The sequence below is a fragment of the Phocoena sinus genome, chromosome 10 (assembly GCF_008692025.1).
Source record: "Phocoena sinus isolate mPhoSin1 chromosome 10, mPhoSin1.pri, whole genome shotgun sequence".
Taxonomy (NCBI): domain Eukaryota; kingdom Metazoa; phylum Chordata; class Mammalia; order Artiodactyla; family Phocoenidae; genus Phocoena; species Phocoena sinus.
The window spans coordinates 99197547-99209536 of record NC_045772.1 but is presented as its reverse complement, the minus strand read 5'-3'; the positions used below and the strand labels follow the sequence as shown (position 1 = coordinate 99209536).

Sequence of the window (11990 nt, the reverse complement as noted above, 5' to 3'; positions counted from 1 at the left end):
TGGAGCGGCTGTACTAACATCAGACAAAACAGACTTTAAGGCAAAAATTGTGACTAAAGAAAAAGCAGCACGTTTTATGATGATAAAGGGTCAATTCCTCAAGAAGAGATACCATTATAAACATACAAGTGAGTGAAGTAAGTCAGACAGAGAAAGACAAATATCATATAACATCGCTTATATGTGGATTCTGAAAAAAAGAGTACCAATGAACTTACTTACAAAACAGAAATAGAGTTACAGATGTAGAACACAAACTTATGGTTACCAAGGAGTCACAGATGTAGGAAACAAACTTATGGTTACCAAGGGAGGGATAAATCAGGAGACTGGGATTGACATATACACACTACTACTATATATAAAATAGATGACTACTTAGGACCTACTGTAGAGCACAAGGAACTCACGCAATACTCTGTAAAGACCTATATGGGAAAATAACCTAAAAAAGAGTGGATATATGTATAGGGTATAACTGATTCACTTTACTGTATACAGAAACTAACACGACATTTTAAATCAACTATATACTCCAATAAACATTTTTAAAAATATATAAGGACTTAGAAATAGAGCCCAGAGTACATGAAGCAAACTGAGATCTTTAAGAGGAGTACAGGAGAAGCAGCTCTGTCCTAAATATTTGACCCCATGACTCACTGGGGTGCTTAATAGTCTAGCACTAAGGATTTATTCTTTGAGTTAAAGTTTTCTCTCCTTTAGAGTTCTTTGTTAAAGTATCAATATGGCCCTGAACACCACTGGCATTAACACCTTAGCTGAAATTGGTTTAAGACCCTTTGGAGCAGTGACCACTCATGACAGAGACAAAGGGTTGAGCCATTTATGATGGAGGATGCAGACGCCGCCTGTGGGCCTGGGGGAGAGAAGGGGGGAGGGGACTCCAAAATTGGGCAGAGGTATGAACACCGGGGAAAGAGTACAGGGCGGGGAGAGTGGGAGAAAGTCGGGGTATCACAGAGGAACAGAAAAGACCCCAGAGGGGCTGTGAGGGGCAATAAGTGCGGGACAGAGGAGCAAAGCGACAGGGCTGTCGGTGTGGTGATGGAGCTCGTGGTGGCCACTCAGGGTGAAGGCAGCAGCAGACCCGGGAGAAGCCCAAGGAATCGGAATCGGGGAGCGAGCATGGGGCCAGGGATGCCGACGAGCACAGAGCATCCCTGGGTGAGCACCGGAACGGGCTGAGTCCGGGAGAACCACGGCAGGGAGGGAGAGTGGTGGGACGTGGGCCCGACTGGAGAACCAGGAAACCCGCAGGACAAAGACAGGCAGGGCCAAGAGGCAGTGCCGGACACAAGCTCAGAAGCCGGGGGAATGGGCTGGACAAGCAGGCGCACAAACGAGGTGGTGTCCGTGCAGTTCCCAGTTACGGGAGGACGCTTAGTGTTAGCTGCCGCGAAATCTGAAACTGAGGCAAGGCAAGGGGTCTGGGCAGAAACTCGACCTTGACCATGACCACAGCCCCTCCTTGTCAGCACCTATGTGTCCTGGGCACTTCACACGCACTGCCTTCCGTGATCCCTAAACATCCCTGTGAGGTAGACATGGAGACCTCCCGTCTACAGACAGACAGGAAACCTACTTAAGGGACTTGCTCAGGGTCATGCCAGCAGCAAGGGGGTGGAGCTAGGAGGCTTTCTGACACGCGGTGCTAGGCTCTGGGCCGGGCTGGCGGCCACTGGGGTTGCTTCAAAGGAATAGGGAGGGAAGGGGCAGCTGAGACCCAGGGACACAGAACTTCTGAGAGTCTCTCTGAGGTCCCTCTCTGCCATTTTTTTTTTCAGGTGGGGTTGGAGAAGGAAGCAGCAGAGGCCTAACGACCCTTCCTGCCCCTCTTTCTGCCTGGATCTTTGAGGGTTCGTGGGGATTTACCCAACATGCCGGAAGGCCAGGCACTAGGGTCAGCCCACCCTGCTCGAAACCCAAGCCAGGGACTACTGTCTGGGTACACAGGCACCTGTGGGCTTAGGGAGCCCCGGCTACAGCCTGTTGGCCCCATGAGTCCCGTTGACATCTCTGTTTTTTGTCAGAAGTGGGAGAGCTTGTTCACTTTCTCCATGCTGTCCCCTCTCTTCTGCCTGCCCTCCACATGCACACACACAGACATTGGAGAGCCACTTCTGGGTGACCCATCCCACTAGTGAGACCATCAGCAGTGCCCTCTCTTAGGGAAAGGAGCTTCCTGTGGGTCCCTTCACACCTGGACTGGGGGCCAGCATAAGTTAGACACAAGCCCTCTGAACAGGAAGAACCTGAAGCATGAAACAGCCCACCCCTTATTTTACTGATGCGACGGGGGCCCGGGAGGGAGCAGGCTTGCCCAAGGTCCTGGGCACCTCCTGGTGCCCAGTGCTGGCTTTTGTCCCCCACCTCTGTGGGCTCCCAGGGGCCTGCAAAGGCTGGACGAGAGAGAGAAGTCTGCACGTGGCGGCTAGCGCTTGCTTGTGGCCCATGGGCTCTGACCCTGAGGCTGGTTTGGGAAAGAGGCCACAGGAATAACCTTGGGAGCTCTGGCCGGTGGCTTTCCCTCCCGCCCCGCAGTCGGGCTGGCTGTGTGCAGGTGTCTTGAATCATCTTCTTGGAGGCCCGTGGATACTTTCTGCTCCCTTTCTTCCTGCATGCCCCACCGCACGTGGACATCACCCACTTTCCTACGGGGGGCCTGGGTCTAGCCCTAGAACGGTCATAGGCAGTGATATTTATGGTCATCGCATCCAAACTCCCAGCCAGGGCAAGAGTGCCCTTGCCAACCCCCTGGACACCAGCCAGTGACGCTGGAGCGCTGCCAGGGGTTGGGACCTCACCACCTAGCGGACGGGCCCACACACGGGCCCAGATCAGTCCCCTCCATGCAAGTGCCCGGTGCCGGGGACCTCACAGGGGTGCCAAGGCCGACAGCTACCCTCTGTTCACGCTCAGACCCCAGCAAAATGTCACATCACAGCCACACTTTAAAAAGAAAATAGAGCCTTCTAGAAAAAAGTAACATAAAGTGAAATCAGTAACTGCGGACCTGGCGTTGGGCCTCCCTGCCCGCCTGTCAATCTACCCTGTTAATCATCGTGTACAAATGCTGAAGAGCTATTTTGAGAAACATTTAGAAAACGGCTTTTACACAGCTATATATACTTATTTATACCCTCAGACACGGCCTCTCTGTTTAGCAACAGATGGTTTTGTTGCCCTGGTTCTCTTTTCATCTCCTCATCGAAGTCAAGCAGTTAGTAAGCCACTCCCTGACCCCAGGCGTACCTTTATCCCACACTCCACCTTGGCGTCAGGGGTCTGGGTGGGCGGCGGGGAGCAAAGCCTGTGGTTTTTAGAAGGCATGGCTTCAGAGAACCCGAGGGGACAAATACTGGAGGCATGGTGGCTGCTGAGAGAGGAGGGGCCCGGAAGCTTGGGAAGGAGCAGGACCAGCGGGTGGAGAGGCTGGGACAGGATGCAGGTGCCCCAGTGCGCTTTTCTCAACACCCGCGGGCATCTCAACGTCCACGAAGCACCTGCCGAGGGTATCCCACTGCCGTCCAGAGAACAGGCTCCAAGGCCAGACCAGCTGCCCCAGTGCTGTGTCTTTGGCCTACAGGAAGCAGCAAGTCCGCCTTGCTTAGTTGCCATGGCAACCTCAGTGCCGAGGCTCCTAAGGGCAGGGGGCGAGAAGGGAGGTGGGAAAGGCATGTGATGGCTTCTCTGGAAAAGCCCATCTGTTGTTTCCCCAGGAAACCAAGCTGGGGGGAGAAACAAGAAAGGAATAGGCAACTGGTTCTAGACAGAGAAGGGGGAGAAAGACCCCAAGATGCTCCAAGAGCAGCTTTCCTGACGGGATGTGTTTTCCTTCCTTTGGGGTGGGGGACCTCGCTGACAAGGATAAAGGTCTGGGTGGGCCCTGGTGAGGGCATCTGTGCAGGATGCAGGGTAGGCCCTGTGGCCTCAGGCCTGGGTGGGAGTCCTAGGGGACCCGTATCAGCCGCAGCAGGCTTTCTTCTTGGCGGGGCGGTCAATCTGAATGGTGTCCTCCCTCACTGTGTCTTCTTGTTCCTTGAGGATCCTGGGAGAGGGGAAGGTAGAGTGTCAGCAGCAGAGAAGCTGCTAGGTACCTCAGGTTACAGGCCATCTGGGTCATGAGGAGGGACCCACCCTCCCCAGAGCATCAGAGAGTCCTCCAAGTCTCCCCCGGCGAGCACAGGTACACGACTATAATTTGTAAAGCCAGTGTAGTCAATATGCGTCCTTCATAACACCTCCTCCAGGAAGTCTCCCCTGATGCGCTGATAGCATGTGGATCCTTTCTCCATTATAGCCCCATCACTGGGTGTAATGCACTGCTTCTGTCTGGCTCCCTCAGCAGAGAGTGAGGTGCTGATGGCAGAGACTGTATCTTTTGTCTCTGCAGCCTATCACAGTACCCAGCACACAGCAGAGGCTCAGAAATTATATCTATTGGTTATTAACTTTATGGTGGGGCTTCCCGCATGAGCACAGCTCCAGATTAACTATAAGAGGTGAAGGATTAAAAATAGCCTTAAGTATCTTATCCCTGCTTTATACCTTCCAAGAGCTTTCACCTGAAGCATGTCTTCTGATTTTCACAACAACCCTTGAGTGGGCAGGGAAAATACGATGGATGTTCCTACGCTGGGGGCAAAGCTCAGAAAGGCAGGGTGACTTGCCCCGGGAATCAGTGGCAGAGAAAACCCTAGAATTTTCCCCATAGCTCCCTACGTCTTCCATAACTCCAGCGCCTCTCCAGTGCATTGAAGAAGTTGTCCTGAGCTCTTAGTTACTCAAATAAAAATATTTTTTAGATGCCCCAAGATGAAGGCTGAGCGCAAAATGAGCGCTAGTCAGTATTTGCCGGCTGGATGGATGGACAGATGGATGGAGGGATGGATGGAGGGACAGATGGAGGGGTGGATGGATGCCTAGATGGATGAATGAGTGAATTGCCCAAGGATTGAAATGGGGCTTGTGTGGTTCTGTTTCTTTACTCTCAGTGTAGGCAGAGGCTTTCGGGACCGATCTTTTGAGTGTTGTCCTCTCGGGTGCCTTTGTGTCCCCCACCACAGCCCCTCTCCTTGGGTCCCCCTCCCCCTCCCCCAGGAGCCCATAGTATAACTCAGCTGGCTGCCAACTAATCCCTGCTAAAATATTAGACAGCATGGAGGGGCCTCTGATCTGACCTTTCCCAGGAGGATTTGCATTTAAATAGAGGATCCCTGGGAAAAAAGCAGGCTTTAAGGCTCAGAAGAAGACTGCAGTTGGGGGGCGGGCGGGGTGACAGGCAACGAGGCTTTCTTTTTGTCACTGTGTTTCAGAGGGCTGTCCCTCACCCCTGGGGTCCCACACAAAGGCCTAGGCCTCCAGCCGCTCTACCCAGATGGCTCAGATGGACAGAGGGATCGGCTGAGTGGTGTCTCTTTACCTGGCCAAATGGAGCATGGACTCTTGGGTGTTGTGACCGGAATAGGCACTGCATTCGTAGAAGATCAGGTTGTGCTCCTGGAATCAGAGAACAGAGGGCATGAAGGAGAATATGGCGGGGGGGGGGGGGCTGGAGGGAGGCATGGGGGGCGTGGGAGAATGCCCCTCTGCACTTACCACATCCTCACTTCCTTGTGTCGTCCCCTCCCCACTCTGTACCAGCTTGATTTCTGTCCCTCCTGCTCCCTGACTGATGCAGGCTCTGGAACTACCTCTCGGGGAGCCGTGACAGCTATAAAACAATAGGACCTACACTGCTGCCTTTGTGTTTTACACTTTGTGGAATTGCTGTCCGGGATGTACGGGCTCCTTTCTTTTCACACCAGCCTGTGATGCAAGCCGAGACACAGAGGCCAGGGTGGGCAACATCCGTCCCACTTTACAGGCAGGGAAACTGAGGCTCAGGAGGGTACGAATGGCGGTGGGCCTGTTCGGGTCACAGCGGGGCTCCCAGCAGCCTGCTTTCCGCACGACATGGGCACAGTTAATTCATACACCAGTTAATTAATACGCCGGCTGCCCGCACCGTCCGCACTGGCGCCACGGGACAATTGTCCATCACTTTGGTAGGCAGAAGCTGTACTGTGAGAGTGGAGGTAGGGGTGTCATGGCCAAGGCCCATCTTATTCCACTTATCACTCCCATTAATAGGTTTCCTGCTTCCTTAATGACAATGCTAATGGCATCTGGCATGAGCCCTGGAGGCTGACGCCCTGGGGAGACGGGTAGCTGAGTGCAGACACTTCTGTGGTTGCAGATCAGGAGGCCCCGCGAACGCTGGCCCAGCTCCATCCTCTGCCTTCACCTGGTCTGGTCCCTGCACGCCTCGGTTGGGTCCTGACTCCCCTTCCATCTGTGGAAGGTTTAAGGCTCTGTGTGGGTGTGGGCCGCACGCAGGACCTAGAACTGGGAGACGTGATTTGCCTTCCAGCTTCGAGTCCTGACCCCACCCCTGGGGCCGGGTGATAATTTGAATAAATCACTTAACTTCTCGGAGCCACAGGGTTTTTTTCCACTAGAAAGGAAGAGAGAAAGAGAGAAAGACAGAAAAAGAAAGAAAGAAAGAAAAGAAAAGAAAATGGGATGATAAACTAAAAACACAGGTCTGCAGTTCCTTAATCAAAAACCTTGGATCCAGATGTATTTTGGAATCCAGAATTTTTGAGTTTTAGAAAGTGAATACTTGTCTATAATACATATTATATAATAGCCTCTGTGGATCTGGGATAGCAGGCTATAATCAAATATATTAATAATTCTTCAGTGAAATATTTGAATATTTATTCAAAGTGAGGTAAACAAAACCCATAAATAGCCTCACATCGGTTCCGGTCAGGATTTTTCTGCCAAACGCAATGCAAAAACCTCTGTGCTCAGAGCTCCTTGGACTGGGAATTGTGGATGCAGCCCGTGGACATGCAGCTGTGGGACTTTCTTCTTGAGTTTCACCACCTGTGCCTGCCTTCCTAGCCTCTGAGGTCCCGAGTCCCCGTCTGGAGCAAAGCACACTGAGAATTATGGAACCCTGGGGCTGGGAAGCCCTATCTCCCCAGACACACAGTTCCCCGAAAACCACTCTGAGGCAGTAGAGGAAGCAAGGAGCGAGCATGGCTTTTGTTGCTGCCTGATTGCCATCACGCCGCGACAGTTCCCTGCTTGGGCAAGAGGGTGGATGCTCATTTTAATGGCTGGCTTTGCAGCGCCCACCCTGAATTTATCTGGAGTTTGCAGCTTGGACGCTCAGTCTCGGTAGGAAGGATGGATGCTCTAACAGAGCTGCCCAAGGAAGAGCACGCTGCCCGACAGGCAGTGAGTGTTTCATCCCTGAAGGCAACCAAGTAGGGAAACACAGATGATGGGATTCAAGAATCAGCTGGGGGGACTGAAATAAGTAACCTCCTACTATCTGAGGATTCATAGTTCTGAGTTCCAAAGAAGAGAGTCTGGGAAATTCCCCACACCTGAGTCAAGTTCTCTGCGGAAACTTCCACGTGCGGCAGTTGGACCAGCCCCACGATGCCGGGACACCACCCAGCCCGCCTGCTGACTTCACAGGGAGCTCCCAGAGAAGGGTCCCAGCCCGGCTCTGGGGTACATGTCCGACTCCCCTTGGGGTCCCTCCCTGTCCAGAGAGACGGGCATGCTTGCCCCTCACCTTGGCCAGCCGCTCTCCCAGGCCCCGCGGCACTTCCCGCTCCTTCTCGTTGTCAACTTTGTTGCCCAGCAGAAGAACGGGAATGCGGTCTCCCACGGCTTCCTGCGGAACAGATAATCCCCCAACTGAGAGAAGCATCCTTAAGGAGAACCGGAAGGGCAGGTGGAAACACTGGCTGCAAAGACACAGACTAGCTTGCGAACCCCCTGCTGCCACAGAGGCTGGTGGTAGCAGAGTCACCCCAAAGCACAGAGGGGACCACCATCTCCCAGAGCCCCAGTTTGCCGGGCTTCTGCAAGGTGCTCAAGGTTGTCTCTGGGTGCCTCCCAGCCCTCTCAGTGCAGGGATCCCCCCTTTACCCCGCTCCCCGTGACCTGGCACTGGGAGCAGGACAGGGCACAGCTGGCACTGGTACAATAGGTGTCCGTACGGAGCCCCCGAGGGCATCCCCAGGTGATCATACTTGATCGATGTGACCAGAGTGAACAAGGAGTTGCTCAAGGGGCTTCTGAGGAGGCCCAGGAGCTGCACGGTCAGCAGTGTACCTCCTGCGGCCTTGAACTGGGCACGTAACTCCCCGAGGGCTGGGTCCACAGCACGTGATACATGACTGTCATGTGCCTCCCTGGAGGTCACCCCATGGGGACCCCTGTCCTGGGTGCCCTGGCTCTGAAGGAGCCCTGATCTGGAAGAATGGGAGCCACAGCAGTCGTACTTCATGGGCCAGAAGAACAGGTTTATTCCAGGGCTCAACCCTACTTACTCCTCCAGGGGCTGTGTCCTGTGTCATATCAGCCAGGGGCCTGCACCCCAGGGTCCCTGCACCCAGGGTCCCTGCACCCTAGGGTCTTTGCACCCCAGGGTCCCTGCACCCAGGGTCCCTGCACCCCAGGGTCTTCGCACCCCAGGATCCCTGCATCCCAGGGTCCCTACACCCCAGGGTCCCTGCACCCCAGGGTCTTTGCACCCCAAGGGCCCAGGACGCATAGCTACTGAGTGAGTCAATATGGTAATGTTCACATTTACGCAGGTTGTTATTTTTGCTTTGTGAGATATTTAATGAGGGGCTTTTAATCATAATTTGGTAATAAATAGTTATTCGCTGCAGTTCTGTGTCACTAAGTAGGGAAGGCCGTGGGACACCAGAAGCCTGCCGGTGGCTACTTTCGCCAACAGTTCGTCTGCTTTACCCTAGACCCCGTCAAATAAATGTCCATGGTCCATCTGACAGGTCACCTGTTTTGGGTTTAAATAGCATCACATTTGAAATGAAGCCTCCGTGGTTCCTCAATCTACACATTTTTTTTTTTTTGGTACGCGGGCCTCTCACTGTTGTGGCCTCTCCCGTCGTGGAGCACAGGCTCCGAACGCGCAGGCTCAGCGGCCACGGCTCACGGGCCCAGCCGCTCCGCGGCATGTGGGATCTTCCCGGACCGGGGCACGAACCCGCGTCCCCTGCATCGGCAGGCGGACTCTCAACCACTGCGCCACCAGGGAAGCCCTACACATTCATTTTTACTGTAGTTCAGTAGTGAAGAGCCTCTCACGTATTAAATGAGAATGTTAAAGCTCAGAGAATCCAAAGGAGCACCCAACGAAGTCAGCGTTCTGAGCACCCACCCTTTAGTGTACGGGGCCACCTTTCTCTAATCTTCGCTCTGAATTACTATTTCCAGTGACCTCTCTGCTATTTAGTGTCTCATTAACCGGAACTCTCTAAAGGCAGTATTTCCACATATTCGTGGTGAGACGGTAATGAACACTCGTGACGATGACTCAGAGGCCCAAGATCTTACAGCGCCCCTCAGCAGTAGACTGACTTGTGCACGTGGTGGTGGATGTGTTGGGTAGACTTGGCCATATTCCAGTTATCTGCAAGTAAGAAACCCACTGATGGCTACGTGCGTGGACCATAAGGCTCCCTCTTAACCGGACTGCGGGTACTGGGAATACCCCGCTCCCCACCTGTGCTGTGCCGCAGAAACTTGTGTGAAGAGTTTTTCACACAAAAGGAAGAAAAGGGGAAGAATCAGGAATGTGGGCCAGAAGACTTGCTATTTGCAGCACACGCGCGAGAGAGATATTTGTAGATTGATGTGTGAGGAATGACTAAGGCTGGTGGGATTTCTTGACATGGAAATGCTCTGAAAATAAGAGCATCAGACTTGAAATCCCAGGGTGGGATTCTAGCCTGGAACCTGGTATTACTTGTTATGGGCGATGGCTTGTTCCTCCCTTGTAAAGGGGATGCCAGGTCCTGAACGACCAAATAGGATGAGGTAGGAACAGTCAGCCCAGCATCTGGGCCCCGCACCATGAGCAGCCGGGCTGCCTCTTGGAAAAGGAGAGGCAGTCTTCCTTCCTAAAGTGCTTCCTGGCTAAGAAAATAAAAATAAAAGAGCTTAGAAGGAGCAGGAAAAAAAAGCCCAGACCCCAGCTGGAGCGGTAGTTTTCTGCCCTTTGCAATGTTCCCCTCTTATACAAACTCTCTGGACCCTTCGTCTCCCCTCCCAGGGCCCTGGTCTGTGCTGATGTAGGAGAATCAGGCCTATCTCCAAAGACGTGGCAAAAATAAGTGAGAACACACATAAGGCCAGGGCGTGCATGTGCTACCCACTGCAGGCAGCGAGGCACCCTCACCCCGGCCCCAGGTCACCCTTCGACACAGGAGGCACTGGGGCTGGGCTGGGGGCTTCATGGTCCTCTCCGACTTGAACCTCGAGACGTGAGCTTTTTGCCCACACTTTACATCATTCACCTACTTAACGAGGGTGTTGGCCTGTCCGCTGCTTGGACAAAGGGGCTCATAATTATCCACCAGATGAAGCCACACTTACTTTTAAAAGTCCAAAGGCACCTCCTTTGGTGACTAAGTCTAAGGCCACCCAATGTCTGCAGACATTTTTTTTTTTTTTTTTTGCGGTACGCGGGCCTCTCACTGTCGTGGCCTCTCCCGTTGCGGAGCACAGGCTCCAGATGCGCAGGCTCAGCGGCCATGTCTCACGGGCCCAGCCGCTCCGCGGCATGTGGGATCTTCCCGGACCGGGGCACGAACCCACGTCCCCTGCATTGGCAGGCGGAATCCCAATCACTGCGCCACCAGGGAAGCCCTGTAGACATTTTTATAGATGTTGCTAAAGTCCCATGGGCACACCAGGTCCGAGGGACAGGTCTGAGGGCAGCTCCCGGGCTGGGCACAGGCTCTGTGCAGGAGGCCCAGGCTCTGTCTGGCTCTGCCACGTCTCTCCGTGGGACCCACCCGGATCCCTCCTCTCTTCCTTCCCTCTTCCCTGAGCTGTGAGGTGGGCTCCAGAGCTGGTCTGACACACAAGCAAGCCTGTCCACCTTCCACCACTTCAGTTGCCTTTCTCTGAACTTGAACTTCGTGGAAGACAGACTTGCTGAAATTCAAAAGATTCCCCGTCTCTGACTTTCGCTTACAGAAGCTGTCAACTCAGAGCAAGGGCTGGCTTTCAGCTCAGGACGTGCAGCTGTTGCATTTGGTTGGTTGCTGTGCATACGCGCGTGCGTGTGTGTACGCGTGTGTATGCGTGTGTGTACGCGTGTGCGTGTGTGTACGTGCGTGCGTGCGTGTGTGTACGCGTGTGCGTACGTGCGTGTGTGTACGCGTGTGCGTGTGTGTACGCGCGTGCGTGCGTGTACGCGTGTGCGTGCGTGTACGCATGTGCGTGTGTGCGTGTGTGTTAACATCTATTTTTTAGGAGGCAAGAAAAAGCACTTAGTGCTGCTATTTCTCCAGAGGCAGAACAAAAAAATTTCTCAGCACGTTAAAGCACGCATTTATGCTCAGAAGAAAATGACTGCAAAATTATATATTGGGGGTTTCCATATTTATCCGCCCCCCCGGACGATGAGTCAAAACAAGATTTATTTGCGTAGTTCGTTCTCAACCGCCAGCACTTTGAGCTCAGCTCGGAACGTGGTGAAAAGAAAAATCAAACGCTATTTTTTGCCGTGTGCTGTACATTGTCACCGGTGGCAAAGATCACAGAGTGAGAGCCAGTCAGCCGTCCAGGAAGGGAGAGGAAAGCTGCAGAGCTATAAAACAAGAGGCTACGTGAGATTAATCTCCATGGTTTTTTTCTGGCTCAGAGGCACTGGTCTTGCTGGTTGATGACTTGGGTCAGATGCCACTTCCTTGATGTACAGGCCTAACAGGACAGTGCCCCTGAGGATGACAGAAAGATCCAGACGAGAAGTTAACACGCCAGGACTGCAGACATTGCAGACCAAACATCTGGATTCGGGAGGAATACCAGCCCATCGGGCTTGTACCATATCCTATCTTCTCTACCTGACACAGGCCCCA

General features: G+C 53.4%; 1 protein-coding gene across 4 annotated transcripts in view; it reads right to left on the bottom strand.

The window, feature by feature from the left end:
• Positions 1-479: 479 nt before the first annotated feature.
• The window catches only part of CRACR2A (calcium release activated channel regulator 2A), a 157879-nt gene continuing 146368 nt past the window's right edge, over positions 480-11990 (bottom strand). For all 4 annotated transcript variants that reach the window (XM_032645029.1, XM_032645030.1, XM_032645027.1 and 1 more), the window contains 3 exons: positions 7661-7762; positions 5447-5523; positions 480-4072 (listed from right to left, as the gene is read on the bottom strand). In XM_032645029.1, the coding sequence (XP_032500920.1) occupies positions 3988-4072; positions 5447-5523; positions 7661-7762 (264 nt within the window). In that variant the 3' untranslated portion in view covers positions 480-3987. The remainder of the gene's footprint in view (positions 4073-5446; positions 5524-7660; positions 7763-11990) is intronic.